The sequence below is a fragment of the Coregonus clupeaformis genome, chromosome 19, assembly GCF_020615455.1.
Source record: "Coregonus clupeaformis isolate EN_2021a chromosome 19, ASM2061545v1, whole genome shotgun sequence".
Lineage (NCBI taxonomy): Eukaryota > Metazoa > Chordata > Actinopteri > Salmoniformes > Salmonidae > Coregonus > Coregonus clupeaformis.
The window spans coordinates 29418552-29438993 of NC_059210.1; the positions used below are offsets into that span (position 1 = coordinate 29418552).

Consider the following 20442-nt stretch of genomic DNA (forward strand, 5'->3'; position numbering starts at 1 on the left):
TGGGGCACTGAGCAAAGGATGGGTGGATAATATTTTGTTTGGCAGTGAACGTCTCACCTCATACATACAGGCACATTCATTAGGCAGCATGCATCTGATATGTTATAGATTTAATGTGATGTGGAAAAGAATGAAGTGCATTTGGTTGAGGTTGGGTTGAAAGTTCATATGTGATTCATTGTAGTCTAGACAAGCACATCGATTGAATCTTAAAGTTACCAAACCAGTTGGAAGATGGCAGCTCTTTCCAACTGGCCCTAATAGCTGGCACACAGTCACCTTAATCAGCCTCTGGAATTCATAAATTAACAAAGCATTTGCCTCCATATATCTTATGCAGATGAGCATGAGTGTTGACACCTGACCCACACTTGGCAAGCAGCTGCTGGTGATGTGAACAATCCAGGCTCATTTAGATCCAAATGACCCTGGGTGGTCGGACACTCACTCCCTCCCTCTCCACCTCTCCCTCTCCCCCTACTCTGGGTTAGAACACAGAGACACACTGCCAAAATCTAGCTCTTACCCTTTCACCTTTGAACTAGTGATGATTTCTGAGTTCACGTTTGAGCTCAGTTAGGCAAATAACCTACATTGACCCCTGATCATAGTGAGGACTTTGTAGCCAGAAGTAGGTAGCTATATCATTTCATTCAGATCAAGGTTTAAGTTGTACTCATGCATTCTGACCACCATTTCATGTGTTACCGACACAATGGAACATGGTAAAGAACCTGGTGCAAACATTCCAGTAGCTTTTGCTTGTTAAGTCCGTGTTTATGCTCATAGCTGTAACTCATGTTTCTATTTCCCATAAACAGAATTGACAGAACTTCAAGTCAACAACTTAATAAAGTCCAAAATCGGCCAATAATTATGCTAATTACTATTTTCAAAGTTTACCGAAACAAATAATCACCTCCATTTAGGATGTGATTAATCTTTTACTATTTGCCTTTTGAATAAAAAGAGAAAAAGAAAGGCAAACAATGAGGCTTTTTTCCTCATTGAGTTCTTTGACTTAATTACTTCCGTAGCCTAGCTTAACCCTCAGGAGACCCTGTGGATTCAGGCTTGTGATTAGAGACAGAACAGTGGCCCACAGAACCTAACCAAATGAAAACACCAGCTACAATGTGCAGTTAGGGGGAGAATAAACTGCTATGGCTTAGCATTTTAATTAAACAATCACCCTTTCAGAAATACCACAATTCATTTATATTCCATTTCCTATTTACAAATCACTATTCCCATTTCAATATCTTGTGTTTCCTTTCCATTGGGGAAAGAGAGAAAGGTGGCAACATCATCAGTATGTAAACATAACATATTGTATTCAGGATGGTTGTGTTAATTGACTGCTTGGCTCCGTTTTGGCTTTTCTGAATGCGCCTTGCTACGGCATTGGGAAAATAGGACAACATTAAGCACTCAGTACTGGCACCCCTTTGTACTCTATTCCAATGTTAGTCAGTATTCAGACTACACACACACAGGCCTGGAGACTCCAACAGGGTCACAGGTAATATGGTGTAAACACCTGCATTTGTAAAGAGAAAATATCATTTAATTATCTGGTCATATAATTCATAGAAAATAATGATCACAGATGTAGGATGATGATAAAAGGACATTTTCAAGTTAATATGTTGACACTATGCTATTTATTTAGATGCAATAAGGAGGAAAGAAAAATGGAAACGAAAGTAGCTACTGAGGCACCTGGTGTGTGTGAAAATAAAATAATTATAATAATAGTATAGTATTTTTGAAAACTATCCATAACACACAATATACTGTAATAAGCATCAGAACATTATTTGCTTCTGAATATTTAAACTACCAAGAGGTTCTTACATCCTACACAGTACTAGGTATGACTTTAATACTTTACCGCAACTGTAATAACATACTGTTTTCATTCTCTTTCAATTACTTTCTCCCTTTTATTGCTATCTCTTTCACTTGAATAATCTCAGACCTATTATGAGACAGCCAATGCATTTTTTCCCTTTAAGCTTTTTCTTTCCTCATGTCTCATCTAAGAAGACCTTTCAGTTAAATCCACTGCTTCAATGACTTATTGTGTGAACTCACCAAGGTGTTAAATTCTATTTCTGGTAACTTTTGCTATCCATATTCATCAGGTCCTCAATATGCTTTAAGGTTTAAAGATTTCATAACTTACCAGTGTTATGAATTAGACAGGCCAGCCGCTTGGCATTAGACTGGACCAGGCTGTATTAATATGTTCAGCTCATTCTCATTTTCACTATATTTCATGTTAGACACCCAATATTCATATCAAGAGCAGGAACATGAGGGTTGATGTATGCGCTGTCCAAATGTGCTGTGATATGGGAAAATAACCTTGTAGATTGTGTACCTTGCCAAACTGTAATGGCATATTCAAGCCATTAAAAATTGTGTAAAGTGGCTACTAATCAATTCTGGCTGTAATTGCTTATTAACAAATGGGCCCTTAAATGTTAATGTGCATTTGGCAGGAGGCTGGAGGCGTGTTGATTAGAATGTTGTGACATATCTCCAGGTTGTCAGTGTGGCCAGCAGTGCCTCATATTTCACAACACATCTGCATCTTTATGCCAACACATTTACCTTGTACGACTCAGTTGCAAAAGGAAAGCCTTCTACCCTAATATTGATGAAACCACAAGCTGTATGTTTCCATTCCAAACAGGTTTACCATAGTGGTCATAGTCAGTAATCATCCTTTGAGTGCTGTTAAAGAAATATGTGTGTGTGTGTGCGTTTGCGCTTGTGTGTGTTGAAGCAGCAGCAAATAGTGTGTACCAAATGAGCTGGATTCTGAATCGAGAGTGAGATGTCTACAGGACTTCAATACGAATGTTATGCTGTGACTGACAGGTCTAGTCATTCTTTGAGCGGTACCTAGAATAAATCTGCTTTTCTACAGGATTCAAAAGTGCTTCTAAGATGATCCCCTCTCATGCAGTGCTCTATTCAAATGGAATTTATCAGCCTATAATGAAGGCAATAACATGTCCACACACTCATTCATACATTGCCTACACACACATAAATATATACCCTTCACACTAAATTTACATTAACACAACTGACATGTTTATTCACACATCAAATCAATTCAAGCACATGTACATGCTCTATAGCTCTTTTCCCTTGTCTGACAATTAATGACATAAAGTGGAAGTGCAATGTTGTGATATCTCTTGTCTCAGTGCTCCAGTTCTTTGACAACTTTTCCAATAAATATTTTATTTGCTTAGTGGAAAGGTAGGGACATGTCATTGTTGTTTCCATGGAAACTCTCATCCATGGTTGTGGAATGGTGTGACAGCTTTGGACTTTGTACTCCTCACAGGTGTCCACCCTCCCTATCTGTCTCACGAGAGGAATGCTTTCTCAAGGGCATCCTTTAAACAGTGTCCTTTTATGTTCACTGATTTCCTTCCCGGCTTTAAAGTGAATACCATAAATCTATCCATTTATTTAAACTTTATTTCTCACTTCATTAGTTTCTGGGACACTGTGTGGCTGGCTCTGAAAAAAAGTTTGGCTCCTCTGAGAGATAAAATGTAATTTCACAGTCAACTTGCTGTGATATAGGCTTTCAAAACAATAGAGTGGGGGCAGATATGAGTCCCACTTGGTTCAGTACTTTGGTGTAGCAGTACATCAGATATGTGTCTCTAGGGGGAGTGAGTGGTGGCAGGTAGCAAACATTTTCAAACACCCTCTGCAAGGACTATGGTGTCAGCCATGGCTACTGAACACATTTTGGTGTGAAATATGACTTAGCCTTTTGCAGAAAAGGACCAACTCTATATATACTGTAAATTAAATTCATAATGTTAAATCTCTTGCGAGCACAACTCATTAAAGAATAGCCTAATTGATCATCAGTAATTAACTGATTAGTAGAGATTGTAGGGTGATAATCAGGGCCGAGACAATGAGATAATAATATGGTACTGTATTGCTGTACATAATTCTATACAATGTGGGTGTCTGTTCTCTTTTTAGCCTGCCCGGCTCTGCACGTACACACGCGCACGCACACGCCTCTTTGAAGCTAAACAGATCAACCAAATGAAAGAATCAAAACATGGTTTATTCCAGTAGCTCTGCAGCCTATTTGCTGTGCTACAGCATCACACACATTGTCAAGCAGAAACATTGCACGGCCTGATAAATGTCTCTCGCTTCATTAGCTGCAGTCTCACACACCATAAAACACCGGGAGTCTATCAGAGATAATAACACCACATACCCACCCCAGGAAGGGAGAGGAAAATCCATGCGCTACATGGGCTAGATTGCAAAAAGAAAAGAACAAAATAAATGAATATCGTTCCACAAATTGTCTCAATGTTTTTCAACGTGTTTTGTTTTGGCACATTAGATCAGAGCCGTAAAGTCAGGCATCTTTGATACCAAGTGTGTGTGTGGGTGTACATGTATGTCCATGGAGATCAGAGTTTGCTGTTCTTCTGAAACTGTGAGACCAAGCCCAGCACCTGCTCTGTGGCTGTGATGACTTTGTTGTGCATGTAGGCAGCGCTGTTGGAAGGGGTCTCCTGCAGGAAGTATCTGTAGTTCACCATGATGCCACAGGAGTTGGCCACTCCCCGGGGGCTGGTGTCTGCATGCCAGTTCAGCCTCCACATGGTGGCGCCGTTCTGCAAGTGGAAGTTGGCCACAGGGTTGAGGGTGTAGCCGCGCCTCTTCTCTCCGTAGAGGTACCAGGCACAGAGGCGCATCAGTGCGGGCTCAAGGACTAGGACCAGGCGTTCGGAGCGGGTCCACTCGCCAGTGCTGATCAGCTTACGCAGGGCATCCAGGGTGTTGGTATCAGGGGTTGTGTTTGTGACATCTGCCACCTCCCTCCACTCACGGTCAGTTAGCAGCTCCATGCGGCCCTCCTTCCGGTGCTGGTTGAGCAGGCCCTGTAGCCAGGAGGAGAAGCCCGGGATGGGAGACAGGCTGGAGAACTGGGACATGTGGGGAAATTCACTCTGCAAAAAGATAGACAGAGAGGATAGACCGCCTCAGTCTAAAATGACTTTGTCTACACCAGTTAATGAACAATACCAATGAGGTATTACGGAGAGAAAAGTACATGAAAAAGGTATGAAAAAGTTACATTAAGGAAAGGGTAAGATAGGTTGGATATTATATGTTCAATGATAAATTGTCATCCTGTCGAATTTAAATGTTCTGGACCTGATCATATTCCCAACTGACCATGATTGACTGTCCAAGGGCATGCATTTTCCAAACACTTGATAATGAACCCAGTATGATTTTTTTTTTTTTTTTTTATGTATGCACTCACTAACTGTAAGTCGCTCTGGATAAGAGTGTCTGCTACATTACTCAAATGTAAAATGTATGTAATACCCCAGTGTCTCTCAGAGGAGCTGAGCTCATTGAACTACCTATCAGATACAAACAGCTTTGTTTCCCACTGCAACACACAGCAACAGCACCAATCAACTCCATCTCCACATATCTGCCATTGGGCTTGATAGAGATGGATGACCCCCTCATTCTCTCGCTCTACCCTGCCCTCCATTTCTCTCTCACTTTTAATACCTTCCAAGCTCTTGACTCTGGTCCCTAGTCCCTCTCTGCCATCATCACATACTGCCTGCCGCCTACGTTTCACTCTCTCCCCCCTTTCTTACCCTTCTTCACAAGTTCTCTTCCTTGCCCTCTCTTTCTTCTTTTACCTGCCCTCTCTCTCTCTCCCTCTCTGTTATGTTGGCTCTTGCTTGTCTAGGCTGATAAGGTACAGAGCTGTGTGGTGTGTTGATTCACAGGAGGCAGCAGAGGAGGCAAAGTGTGTCAGACAACCCCTGGAGGCAGATGTTGGAGTGGGCCTTTCCTTCTACCTCTCTCTCCCTCCCTCTCCCTCTTTCTCATTCATTCCTCTGTACTTCCATCACACGAGTCAGTGGATCTGAGGATAACCATGTCAAGAGGTCACTTTCTATTCATCAGTTCAATTTACTGTAAAGCCTTGGTCAGCAGGCTAAGGGCAGACATGCAATCCACAGAGAAAGAAGTACAGGCAAAATGAGAGGGAGACAGAAACGTCTCTAGAGTGTAATGCTGAAAGACAACGGGATCCTCCTCCCTACTTCCTAAATCACACTGTGACCTTCTCTTTCCCTCCCCATCATCCATCCATTGTAGTAGTCCCTCAGTGGCCGTAGAGGTGTTATATTGCCCTTAATGTGGGGCATAACACCGCAATGGCACTGCACACAGTCACAGTGTCAACTTTCTTTGTTTTTTGTCCAAATGATATGAGGGGTTATCAGGATGACCTCAGGATAAAGCCAGAACTAATCGGTCACAAGAAAAGGCTTTGTAAAACAAAATCATGTTTCTGCTTCAATTCAATATCCGCTGAGTTCAGATGGAATCGTGACTACAGATAAAAAGTTCAAGTCTTACAGAACAATGTACATCCCTAGAACTTCATAGATCGATTCACCAATGTCAAGAGTGCAGATTGAACAATGGAGAAGCTAGAATACTGAGGCCAGGACTAATGCAATTGAATAGGGCTACTGTACAATTCAACAAGACACACACTACCTACTCTTATCCTACAAGCTTATACTCTACCAGACTAACAACTACCCTCACATAAAAAAATCCCTTGAAAAACATTTGAGTCCATATTTACTATAAATAAAGATTCCAATAAATAAAGGCTTTCATTATCATTTTCTTTGCATGTCATTATTGCAGGATACGACCATTTCAACCTTTCAGACAAGCCTCCCAGCTATGTACAGTGGGGGAAAAAAGTATTTAGTCAGCCACCAATTGTGCAGATTCTCCCACTTAAAAAGATGAGAGAGGCCTGTAATTTTCATCATAGGTACACGTCAACTATGACAGACAAATTGAGAAAACAAATTCCAGAAAATCACATTGTAGGATTTTAAATGAATTTATTTGCAAATTATGGTGGAAAATAAGTATTTGGTCAGATGAAACCAAAATAGAACTTTTTGGTAAAAACTCAACTCGTCGTGTTTGGAGGACAAAGAATGCTGAGTTGCATCCAAAGAACACCATACCTACTGTGAAGCATGGGGGTGGAAACATCATGCTCTGGGGCTGTTTTTCTGCAAAGGGACCAGGACGACTGATCCGTGTAAAGGAAAGAATGAATGGGGCCATGTATCGTGAGATTTTGAGTGAAAACCTCCTTCCATCAGCAAGGGCATTGAAGATGAAACGTGGCTAGGTCTTTCAGCATGACAATGATCCCAAACACACCCCCTAGGCAACGAAGGAGTGGCTTCGTAAGAAGCATTTCAAGGTCCTGGAGTGGCCTAGCCAGTCTCCAGATCTCAACCCCATAGAAAATCTTTGGAGGGAGTTGAAAGTCCGTGTTGCCCAGTGACAGCCCCAAAACATCACTGCTCTAGAGGAGATCTGCATGGAGGAATGGGCCAAAATACCAGCAACAGTGTGTGAAAACCTTGTGAAGACTTACAGAAAACGTTTGACCTGTGTCATTGCCAACAAAGTGTCACGATCGTCGGAAGGAGCGGACCAATACGCAGCGCGTGGAGTGAACATGATGACTTTATTTATAAAGCAACCACGTAAAAAAACAACAAATGACGATAATGAAGTCCTCAGTGACACGACTGAACACGGAACAATAACCCACAAAACACAGGAGAAAACACACAGAATATATATGGCTCCCAATCAGAGATAACGAGCCGACAGCTGACACTCGTTACCTCCGATTGGGAGTCATTAACCAATCACCAAAAACACAAACAAATGAAACTCACCCAACCCAACACCACCAAATGAAATACACCCTGGCTCTAACACACAGTCCTTGGAGCCAGAGTGTGACAGTACTCCCCTAAAGGTGCGCACTCCGGGCGCACCAGCATACAGTCTAGGGGAGGGTCTGGGTGGGCGTCTGTCCCCGGTGGCGGCTCTGGCCCCGGTCGTGATCCCCACCCCACCGCAGTCACAACCTGCTTCGGTAGCCTCCTCCCAATGACCACCCTCCAACTAACCCCACCTGGACTAAGGGGCAACACCGGACTAAGGGGCAGCATCGGACTAAGGGGCAGTACCGACTACGGGGCAGTACCGGACTAAGGGGCAGTACCGGACTAAGGGGCAGTACCAGGCTAAGGGACAGCACCAGGATAAGGGACAGCACCAGGATAAGGAGCAACACCGAGCTAAGGGGCAGCACCTGACTAAATGGCGGATCCTGGCTGGCTGGCTCATGGCTGGCTGACGGATCTGGCTGCTCATGGCTGGCTGACGGATCTGGCTGCTCATGGCTGGCTGACGGATCTGGCTGCTCATGGCCGACTGACGGATCTGGCTGATCCTGTCTGGCAGAAGGCTCTGGCTGATCCTGTCTGGCAGAAGGCTCTGGCTGATCCTGTCTGGCAGAAGGCTCTGGCTGATCCTGTCTGGCAGAAGGCTCTGGCTGATCCTGTCTGGCGGAAGGCTCTGACGGCGTTGGGCAGACGGGCAGTTCAGACGGCGTTGGGCAGACGGACAGTTCAGGCCCCGTTGGGCAGACGGCAGACTCTGGCCGTCTGAGGCGCATCGTAGGCCTGGTGCGTGGTGCCGGAACAGGAGGTACCGGGCTGAGGACACGCATCTCAGGGCTAGTGCGGGGAGAAGCAACAGGGCATGCTGGACCCTGGGGACGCACCGTAGGCCTGATGCGTGGTGCCGGAACAGGAGGTACCGGGCTGAGGACACGCATCTCAGGGGCTAGTGCGGGGAGTCGGAACAGGGCATGCTGGACCCTGGGGACTCCCATAACGCCTAGTGCGGGGAGCCGGAACAGGGCATGCTGGACCCTGGGGACTCACCTCACGCCTAGTGCGGAGAGCAGGAACAGGCCGGGCGGGGCTGGCGACGCGCACCGTATCCCTGGTGCGAGTGGCCGGAACAGGCCGGGCCGGGCTGGCGAGCGCACCGTATCCCTGGTGCGTGGAGTAGGAACAGGCCGGGCTGGGCTGGCGAAGCGCACCGTATCCCTGGTGCGTGGAGTAGGAACAGGCCGGGCTGGGCTGGCGAAGCGCACCGTATCCCTGGTGCGTGGAGTAGGAACAGGCCGGGCTGAGCTGGCGACGCGCACCGCATACTTGGTGCGTATGGCAGGAACAGGCCGAACCGGGCTGGCGACGCGCACCTTACACTTAGTGCGAGGGACCGGAACAGGCCGTACCGTACGGGGAACACACACTACTGGCTGCACCTCGGGACTAGGAACGGGCCGGACCGAACTGGTTACACACCCCAGTACCTCACGCCGTGCCTCAACACCTTCCTTCCCTGCTTTACCCAGTAGCCCCCTTGACCTGGTAGCCCACTGAATCCGTCCCTTCTCTGCCTCCGTCAGCCCCCTTAACCTGGCAGCCCTCTGACTCTGCCTTGTGGCAGCCTCCTGCTGCTCCGTCGCCCAAGCCATGTGCCCCCCCCAAAAAATTTCTTGGGGTTGCCTCTCGTCCTTCCGACGATGATGGCCCTGCTGATGCCGTTGCTCCTCTCGCCGTCGCCTCTCCACCGTCTCGTTCCATGGTCGGCGATCCATACCATCTAGGATCTCCTCCCAAGTCCAGGACCCTTTACCTTCCACCAGTTCCTTCCATGTCCAGACCCTTTGTTCCTGGACGCGCTGCTTGGTTCCTTTATGGTGGGTTATTCTGTCACGATCGTCGGAAGGAGCGGACCAATACGCAGCGCGTGGAGTGAACATGATGACTTTATTTATAAAGCAACCACGTAAAAAAACAACAAATGACGATAATGAAGTCCTCAGTGACACGACTGAACACGGAACAATAACCCACAAAACACAGGAGAAAACACACAGAATATATATGGCTCCCAATCAGAGATAACGAGCCGACAGCTGACACTCGTTACCTCCGATTGGGAGTCATTAACCAATCACCAAAAACACAAACAAATGAAACTCACCCAACCCAACACCACCAAATGAAATACACCCTGGCTCTAACACACAGTCCTTGGAGCCAGAGTGTGACACAAAGGGTATATAACAAAGTATTGAGAAACTTTTGTTATTGACCAAATACTTATTTTCCACCATAATTTGCAAATAAATTCATTAAAAATCCTACAATGTGATTTTCTGGAGAAAAAAAATCTCATTTTGTCTGTCATAGTTGACGTGTACCTATGATGAAAATTACAGGCTTCTCTCATCTTTTTAAGTGGGAGAACTTGCACAATTGGTGGCTGACTAAATACTTTTTTCCCCCACTGTAAATCCATCAAGTTGAGTGGCTCTTGTTTTTCCATTCAGTGTTCCAATCATTTAATAAGAGCTACAGCTGGAGCACCCTGACACGGAGTGCTTTCCTCTCCTCTCCTCTCCACATGATTCGGTCTGACCGCTGAAATGTCAATATTCCTCTGTCTATCTTGGGTGATATGTGGAGAAGGGCATTCAATCCTGCCGCAATCCGCTCTTTACCCACAAACACAAACCTAACATGCAGGTAGAAATAAAGGACTGTGAGAGTATTTCGTTTAATTGAGCTTGTCTAGGTTAAAAAGAGCTTGTCTAGGTTAAAAAGAGCGTGTCTAGGTTATATAACAAGAAATGTCTATCTTATCATAATTACCACTCTTCCCACACTGAAATAGCCTTCAGCTCATGTTGAATTACTGTTGTGATTGACTGCCATGTGTTTATTGGCCATGGCCAGAAGTGCTTGGGGTGTCGTGAGTGGTTGTGGTTCTAAGAAGTTGGTGGAAGTCTGGAGAGAATGGAATTCATAGCGTAAAAGACTCTGACCCTGGAGATGGCTAATAAATCACGTATTATGACGCAGCGGAACAGCTGATTGACTCAGGAAACGTTCCATAGTGTTCAGACGTGGAGGCCCAGTCCGACTTTCCCTGTCAGCCTGCTCATTGATACAGTGGTGATGTGATGTCATTCTCCACCCACCTGCAGCTCCCGCACCACTCTCTTGATAAGAACGTTCCCCAGCTCCACCCCCTGTAGGCCAGCCTGGGTGGAGGAGATGGAGTAGAACACTGCTGTATTGACCTTGTTCACATCCTCCTCCATGTCCAGGGTAGCCAACTCTCTCACGATACTCTATGGGACAAGAGAAACAACATTGTTGGAGTCAGACATCCAGTCTATTATCAAATTGTGGTCTCGTGTACTGAAAAGAGGAACAGTAATGACTCTACATAACAGCTAAACAAACGTCTCAATTTCTGCATTCTCTCTCATATTCAATAAACCAGGTCTTCCATATAAAACCTCTCACTTGTATGTTATCAGAGATATCCTCTGTGAGTGCCACATGCAGGACGACCAGTGGTTCCCCTGGCATGGCAGCGTGAGTGAAGGCATAGCAGCGACGGTACGGCCCCACCCTACGTTTTATATCTGTCCAGTTCCTCACAGGGTGGACAGCCTCGTACCTGCCAGGACATACACACAGTCAGACATGGGTTTAGCGTTTGTGTGTGCATACTGTAGAGCTATAAGTGTGTGTGTGTGAGTGTGTGTGTGTGTGTGTGTACTACAGGGGCTTCTTACTGGCTGATCTTCTGCAGTATCTCGCAGGGGGACTGCCAGGTGATCCTCTCCAGACGCAGCAGACCCACAGAGAACCACTCCGACAGCAGACTCTTCAGAGTGCCATTCAGGTCCTGCAACATCAGAACCCAGAGGTAAAGCTCCTGTGTGCTCTGGCCAGTTACTTGATAATTAGTCAGTTATGAGAGAGACTAATAAGATCCAAATACAGGATGTAGCGGCTACAGTGTGGCTGACCCTAAAACACAAACAGAACTGCCACAAATAAGCTATTTCTATTTACCTATTAACAAAAACATTTGCTTACTGATTAAAGTGATAATTTAAAGCATATTAGTGCCTCAGAGCACCACACTCCCAGTCCCAGCACCTGACTAATGTCATCCAAATGGTTTAAGCACACTGAAAATGAGCTGCCATAGTGCTTACGGTGTTCTTTTTTTCTCAATCTGTAACTAGTGTCACCTTAATAACACTGTGAACAGCTCAATCAGTTCACTTAAGTATAATTTACAGAGTAGACCTGACTGTCATCACACGATCTAGTGACTGACAGCAGCATTAATAACATTCAGCCTAGCGTCCCTCGCAGGCTGGTATCAAAGGCATGGCTGTCACATAATCCTGTAGTTCCATGATCATCTACTACACTATATAAGGCCTACTTTTTGTTGGTGTATGTTCTCCTGGGCGTTTGTTTGTTTTTATTATATATGTTGGTAGTGACGATGGCACAGGTGGATCTGGAGCCTACAGTACTGTATATGGGGAGACATAGGACTCCTACTTCAATAAACACATTGCCATATGAGCAGGGTATAGTCCTCCTCCAAGGATCTGACTTCATTATAGCAGAGAAAGGCTCTCTCAAAAAACAAACAGTACACACATTCAGAGGGAAACACACAAATCCACACCATTATACCTGCATAAACTCACACCGAGTTAAGGCTAGACGTACTCTATTCTGTCCATCTACAGCAGCACCTGGCAAGTCAACAGCCAAACACTGTACCTGCCAATAATAATGTGCACTAAAATAGTTAGTGAGTGCATACATTCTTTTTTATACTGGCCCCCCGTGGGAATCAAACCCACAACCCTGGTGTTGCAAACGCCATGCTCTACTGAGCTACATCCCTGCCGGCCATTCCCTCCCCTACCCTGGGCCAATTGTGCGCCGCCCCATGGGTCTCCCGGTCGCGGCCGGCTACGACAGAGCCTGGATTCGAACCAGGATCTCTAGTGGCACAGCTAGCACTGCAATGCAGTGCCTTAGACCACTACACCCTCTGTGTTCCGTTAGACAGGTAACTCTTTATCCACAATATAGCAGGGGGTGTAACGCCATAACACAAGTTTTTCCAGCAACAGACTATGATCGATAATGTCAAAAGCTGCACAGAAGTCTAACAAAACAGCCCCCACAATCTTTTTATCATCGATTTCTCTCAGCCAATCATCAGTCATTTGTGTAAGTGCTGTGCTTGTTGAATATCCTTCCCTATAAGCGTGCTGAAAGTCTGTTGTCAATGTGTTTACTGTAAAATAGCATTGTATCTGGTCAAGAGTTGGTAACAGGCTGATTGGTCGGCTATTTGAGCCAGTAAAGGGGGCTTTACTATCCGTAAGGAGGGGAATAACCAGGCCTGAGGGCACACACTTTCTAATAGGCTTAAATTGAAGATATGGCAAATAGGAGTGCCAATATTGTCTGCTATTAAATTACAATGCTTGTCTTTCATAATTTTGTCAGATATACTTGGATGTGTAGTGTCAGCGTTTGTTGCTGGCATGTCATGCCTAAGTTTGCTAATCTTGCCAATGAAAAAGTAATTAATGTAGTTGGCAATATCAGTCTGTTTTGTGATGAATGAGCCATCTGATTCACTGAATGATGGAGCAGAGTTTGCCTTTTTGCCGCAAATTTCATTTAAGGTGCTCCAAAGCTTTATACTATAATTATTTATGTAATTTATCTTTGTTTCATAGTGTAGTTTCTTCTTCTTTTTATTCAGTTTAGTCACATGATTTCTCAATTTGCAGTACGTTTGCCAATCGGTCGTACAGCCAGACCTATTTGCCATTTATTTTTCCACATCCCTCTCAACCATACCATTTTTCAATTCCTCATCAATCCACAGGGATTTAACAGTTTTTACTGTCATTTTCTTAATGGGTGCATGCTCATTAGTAACTGGGATAAGCAATTTCATAAATGTGTCAAGTGCAGCGTCTGGTTTCTCCTCATTACACACCACGGACCAACAAATATTCTTTACATCAATAACATAGGAATCGCAACAAAACTTATTGTATGACCTCTTATACACAATATTAGGCCCAGCCTTTGGAACTTTGGTTTTCCTAGATATGGCTACTATATTGTGATCACTACATCTGATGGATTTGGATACTGCTTTCAAACAAATTTCTGCAGCATTAGTAAAGATGTGGTCAATACATGTTGATGATTTCATTCCTGTACTTTTGTAACTACCCTGGTAGGTTGACTGACAACCTGAACCAGGTTGCAGGCACTGAGTGGGCCTATGGGTGGGCCTATGCCTGGGAGGGCATAGGCCCACCCACTGGGGAGCCAGGCCCAGCCAATCAAAATGAGTTTTCCCCCACAAAAGGGCTTTATTACAGAGAAATATTCAGTTTCATCAGCTGTCCGGGTGGCTGGTCTCAGACGGTCCCGCAGGTGAAGAAGCCAGGTGTGGAGGTCCTGGGCTGGCGTGGTTACACATGGTCTGCGGTTGTGAGGCCGGTTGGACGTAGTGCCAAATTCTCTAAAACAACGTTGGAGGCGGCTTATGGTAGAGAAATGAACATTTAATTATCTGGCAACAGCGCTGGTGGACATTCCTGCAGACAGTATGCTCCCTCAAAACTTGAGACATCTGTAGCATTGTGACAAAACTGCACATTTTAGAGTGACCTTTAATTGTCCCCAGCACAAGGTACACCTGTTTAATGATCATGCTGTTTAATCAGCTTCTTGATATGCCACACCTGTCAGGTGGATGGATTATCTTGGCAAAGGAGAAATGCTCACGAACAGGGATGTAAACAAATGTGTGCACAAAATTTGAGTGAAATAAGCTTTTTGTGCGAATGAACAATTTCTGGGATATTTTATTTCAGCTCATGAAACAAGAGACCAACACTTTACATGTTGCGTTTTTTTTTTCTTCGTTTTTTTACGTTTTGTCCCACCCTTACATATTTACTTATCTAGCTGAATTTCACACTGGAAATACACTCAACTGAATTCTTCTGCTGCTCTATGTTCGCTACATACTGTACCTCATTGTGGAGAAGAAACTAACATCCGTGGGTGTGACGTAGCGTTTGGCCGGAGCAAGGATTTTGGGTAGCCAGGCAACCACATATCCCCCAGGGCCAAAAACTTCTACAAAACAGCACATTTGAAGTGTGTCAGAGTGTGTGTTTATGTGTCTTTGATCACTCACACCAGAAAAAGCCAAACTTAGAATCTGATAACAGGAGCAAATAAATAATTTTGAGGTTGATGAAAAACCCTGAAAAAGCATTAAGATATCATGCCATGTCGACACATAAAACCGCAGCTGCCGCCTTGCCTCTGGATTAAAGAAGCTCCCAATTCTTAGTCACACAAAAGAAAAGAAAAACTCAGGGACAAATCTGCATTTCATTGACCTTGCGGCAGATGAAAACCTTTGAAATGGAAGAGTCGCAATAGTCAGGTTTAGTGACATGGAAGTAGAGGGGAGCAAGAGAAGAGGCTGAGGAATCAAAGACCTTGAAATAAAACTGTTTAACCCCCCTTCTCTAGTCTGAATGGCTGTGACAATAATGTGAGCCTTTGAAAAAAAGCTTGTGAGATTCTAATCCTTGATAGAAAATTTAATTTTCTTTCATTGGCGCTGTACCAGTAAAATGAGAAATTAGTGTTACAGTATATGCCATTGAAGACATTGATTTGGAATTTGCACCATTGCGACACAGTTGCTAGTATTGCATGCACAAAGAGAACCATAACGAAACTGTGATGCATATGAAACAGGAACCAAAGCCAAAGTTATTCCGTTGTGCATTCAACATTTCCAGGGTGCAACAGGACAGCCTCCCAGCCCCTACTACACTATGTGCCTTTTGCTCCAGTAGGCCTAGATGACATGTGACAGACTTAGGCTAAAATTGCCTCTGAGAAACCACAACCAATGTACTTGTCAAATGTAAGGGACCAGTAAACAGAAGTCACAGCAGAAGTATATTATGAATCCCTGTTATTTTCCTAATCTCTCACCTCCCAGGTAATTCTGTGCATAGGTAAAGAAGAATAAAAAACGGTGAGAGAAAATACAAAATCGATAGAAACAAACAAATCTACTGTAGAATTCAAAGTGACACTTCTAAAGAACCTTGGTAATTGCAGTCTTGAGAATTCAGAACTTTTATAAGGCCCATTTGATATTTCATAGTTTTTTAAAATCACTTTTCTGCTTGACTCGCTGCGGTTTTAATTACTATTATGTTTATGAATACCTCTTTCTTTCCTCCCACGGACACATTGTAGGTGAGAGGCTCTTATTTTACTCTCACCTATTCCATTTAAACCCCAATTTTCTTTCCCCAAAGTAAGGGAGACATTGTGTACAGTACAGCTATTCTCGCCTACTGAATTGACAGTGCCACCTTTTTTAAAGGAACTCCTCTGGGTGAAATACTGTACATCATACTTAGCATCTTTCTCAAACACAGGTAAAGAGCTGGTGAAGCAGAACATAAATGGATAAACAAATCCCTGTGTGAGTTAACTAATATATAAGAGGCCAAATAATAACTGCGGGAAGATGCTGGTAAACTGAGTCAAGCTGAGCAAGCATTTCCCAATTGATGACCAATTAGATTGTCCAGTTTTAAGAAATGTTCACATTCAGTGCAAATGCCCTTTCACCTCCACGTCCCACATCACCCAAGATGGAGAAAAGGGAACAATATGTTCTATATGAAATGAGGCCTTTGTCGGACAGACTGATGTGGGTACAACTTGGTAACTTGCCTCAATAAGGGATGGGAGAGTGATGGGAGCAAAAAATCTGATTCTATAGATATTTAAACAGCTGGCACAAACAGTTGTGGCCAAATATATTGGTGCCCTTGCACTTTTCTTAAATAATTCCCTTTTTCTTCTGATATAAGTTGAAATGGAAAAAAACTGTCTCCACACCTTGTTATTAGATTTTCAACATTGCAGAACCAATTTTATTTTTGAAAACTTAAGTTTACAATTGTAATTGAGAAAATAAAGGCAAATGGCATGGACTAGAAAATTAGAACAGTTTGCTGCTGAAAAGTGGGACAAATTGTAAGTAGAAAGGTGCAGCAAGCTCATTGATGGCTACAAGAAGCGTTTATCTGCAGTTATCTTGGCCAAAGGCTGTGCAACCAAGTACTAGCTCCAGGGTGCCAATACTTTTGTCGATGCCATTAATCTTTTTTTCTAAATTAAAATTGTCAACTTCAGTTTACAAAAATAAATGTGGTTCTGCAATATTGAAAACATATTTTTAGAATAAATAGGGAATTTCTGAGAAAAGTGCAAGGGTGCCAATATATTTGGCCACAACTGTATATTACCCCCAGGAACCTTTCCATGAAACAACGCTATGTAAATATAGGAGGTTCAATGCACCTGAGGTGATAGCCAAACATAAATAATATAGTCACTTCTGTCCTGGTAAAGTGGGTAAAAGTTTAGAGAGGGGAGATAGCCTATGCCAGGGATCATCAACTACACTGAACAAAAATATAAACGCAACATGCAACAATTTCAAATATTTTACTGAGTTACAGTTCATATAAGGAAATCAGTCAATTTAAATAAATTCATTAGGACCTAATCTATGGATTTCACAAGACTTGGAATACAGATATGCATCTGTTGGTCACAGACACTGTACCTTAAAAAAAGGTAGAGGCATGGATCAGAAAACCAGTCAGTATCTGGTGTGCCAACCATTTGCCTCATGCAGCGCCACACATCTCCTTCGCATAGAGTTGATCAGGCTGTTGATTGTGGCCTGTGGAATGTTGTCCCCCTCCTCTTCAATGGCTGTGCGAAGTTGCTGGATATTGGCGGAAACTGGAACACGCTGTCGTACACGTCAATCCAATGCATCCCAAACATGCTCAATGGGTGAAATGTCTGGTGAGTATGCAGGCCATGGAAGAACTGGGACATTTTCAGCTTCCAGGAATTGTGTACAGATCCTTGTGACATAGGGCCGTGCATCATCATGCTGAAACATGAGGTGATGGCGGTGGATGAATGGCACGATAATGGGCCTCAGGATCTCATCACGGTATCTCTGTGCATTCAAATTGACATCTGCAAACCGCTCGCCCACACGACGCCATACACGCTGTCTGCCCAGAACAGTTGAAACCGGGATTAATCGAAGGTGAGCATTTGCCCCCTGAAGTCGGTTATGACACCGAACTGCAGTCAGGTCAGCATGCAGATGAGCTTCCCTGAGACGGTTTTTGACAGTTTGTGCAGAAATCCTTTGGTTGTGCATACACACAGTTTCATCAGCTGTCGGGGTGGATGGTCTCAGACGATCCGGCAGGTGAAGAAGCCGGATGTGGAGGTCCTGGGTTGGCGTGGTGACACGTGGTCTGCGGTTGTGAGGCCGGTTGGACGTACTGCGAAATTATCTAAAAACGACGTTGGACGCGGCTTATGGTAGAGAAATTAACATTCCATTATCTGGCAACAGCTCTGGTGGACATTCCTGCAGTCAGCATGCCAATTGCATGCTTCCTCAAAACTTGAGACATCTGTGGCATTGTGTTGTGTGACAAAACTGCAGATTTTAGAGAGGCATTTTATTGTCCCAGCACCTGCGTAATGATCATGCTATTTAATCAGCTTCTTGATATACCACACCTGTCAGGTGGATGGACTATCTTGGCAAAAGATAAATGCTCAGTAACAGGGATGTAAACAAATTTGTGCACAACATTTTAGAGAATAAGCTTTTTGTGCGTATGTAACATTTCTGGGATCTTTTATTTCAGCTCATGAAACATGGGACCAACACTTTACATGATGTGTTTATATTTTTGTTAAGCTTAGATTCGTGGGTGGCTTTTGACCATTTATTTTGATTCCTTATGTCTTACTCATTGTTAGAAAAAAGTTTGGCCCAAATCAGATGATGGGTACTATATTTATTAAATATTATATGAATCCTATAAATTAAAATTGCCAATTTTGGTGCAATCAGTTAACTTAATTTCTCAGCGATCAAACTATATTTCAACAAAATAACGATGCAGGAATGCTAATCTTATCTGTTTCTAACTACAGAAACGATTTCAGAACAATCTGAGATGGTGGGTGTCATGGCTTGCTGAAATGACATGGAACGACCTCAATGACACACTTTAAAAATAAAACTACCCCATATGATTTTTAAATGCTTGGATCAGTCCTAGTTTCTTCACTAGGGCAAAAGTGATCAGAGATTAACTGCTCTAGCAGTCTGTTGAAATGGGACACCAATACCAATGTAGGTCAAATGGGGCTTCCATGTCATACAACTTTGTCAACACCTCTATTTAGTATAGTACATTAGGCCTGCACCTGATTTGCCTTTGACACACAAGTTTTAAATAAATGTACTATACATTGGGTACATTGTATAAGGCACCTACATCTGTTTTGTTTCTTGGCATTAAATATAGCAACATGTCATCTATTAGCTTGTTTGTAAACAAGTCACGTGTTCCATGTTATATTCCATATTTTCCATTGGAAGAACTTCAATTTTCAATCACACTTGCCTGGTTATGGCAGTAGAACTGCCTCCATTTAGTGAACTTTAGTTTTTGGGCAGGTGCAGTCAGACAATTGTGTTAATCTTTATTGTTATCTATTTCCCAAATACTCAGAATAAATAAAAAGTCGATTCCAAGGACAGAAACACGTGTACCGTTGTATAGAATTCCTGGCTGCACCTGTCAAATATTTCCAAAACGCGCTACGGGAATTGACATTAGCGGGCCACCATATAATATTGTAAACAATGGCTTTACCCGAATATGAGGACTGTCACTTCCTTTAGATGAGATTATTTCAAGCAGATCGGCACGTAGGTCCACCAGAAACTTCACTCCCCCCTCAACCCTGCTTATGTGATTAAGCAACTGTTTATAGCGCGGAGTCAGACTGTATCGTAACCTGTCCTCTACTTGCAATATTGTAGCCAAGTCCCTTAACTGAGTGTCGAGCAGCATCCCTGCTAGCTCTGAAACTCCTTTGTGGTCCACACCAAAATCTTCTGACAGCTTTGCCAGTAATTGTGACTTCTCTTCCTTTTCAAGGCTTCTGTAGAAATGCATGAATTCCACACTGTACGATTCAGGGGGAGGAGGGGACTTCTCTCTCATCTCGTATGTAGGTAACCGTACCACAACCCTCGTCAGTATTTCCTCCATGGATCTGACAGTGCCAGGCGCCGAGGTAGACCGACAGCGCCCGCTTCGAAAGTCCAAGGCCTCGAGCCGTAAAGCCGTTACCAAAACACTTCGATATCGCCAGCACCTCACACCACTGCGCAATGTACAAATTATGTGCTGGGGAATCATCGCAGTCTGGAAGTTCTCTCTTTACAGTTGTAAATATTTCCAGTACCACCCGGTGCGCAACCTGATCCTTTCCGGTATCTTATTAAAGAGACAGTACAACAACGATCACAGCCGAGCCTGAAAGAAATAATGCTATTAAAAATAAAAAATAAATCCAAACTGTTTTCCCAATGACACCTCAA

At 43.8% G+C, this 20442-nt stretch overlaps 2 protein-coding genes across 3 annotated transcripts in view; one reads left to right on the forward strand and one right to left on the reverse strand.

Annotated features, from left to right (window-relative positions):
- Positions 1-3085: 3085 nt before the first annotated feature.
- Positions 3086-20325, reverse strand: LOC121531833 (malonyl-CoA decarboxylase, mitochondrial). Its single transcript, XM_041837320.1, has 5 exons — positions 19709-20325; positions 11615-11727; positions 11340-11496; positions 11009-11161; positions 3086-5021 (listed from the first exon to the last, which is right to left on the reverse strand). Exons 1-5 carry the CDS (start codon positions 20258-20260, stop codon positions 4479-4481), a joined length of 1518 nt encoding a protein of 505 aa, XP_041693254.1. The 5' UTR covers positions 20261-20325; the 3' UTR covers positions 3086-4478.
- Positions 19709-20442, forward strand: part of LOC121531832 (DNA topoisomerase I, mitochondrial) — a 35569-nt gene continuing 34835 nt past the window's right edge. The window contains exon 1 of one of the 2 annotated variants that reach the window (XM_041837319.2): positions 19709-19764. The gene's annotated coding sequence lies outside the window, so the exon portion shown is untranslated. Of the gene's footprint in view, positions 19765-19879; positions 19969-20442 lie in introns of those variants that run through there. The other variant, XM_041837318.1, reaches the window with a different exon arrangement.

Coding starts and splice junctions, on each gene's coding strand:
- LOC121531833 (XM_041837320.1), bottom strand. CDS start 20,260: ATGATTCCCCAGCACATAATTTGTACATTGCGCAGTGGTGTGAGGTGC. Junction 11,497..11,614: donor ATACTGCAGAAGATCAGCCA/GTAAGAAGCCCC, acceptor ATGTCCTGGCAG/GTACGAGGCTGTCCACCCTG. Junction 11,162..11,339: donor ATATCTCTGATAACATACAA/GTGAGAGGTTTT, acceptor CTTGTCCCATAG/AGTATCGTGAGAGAGTTGGC.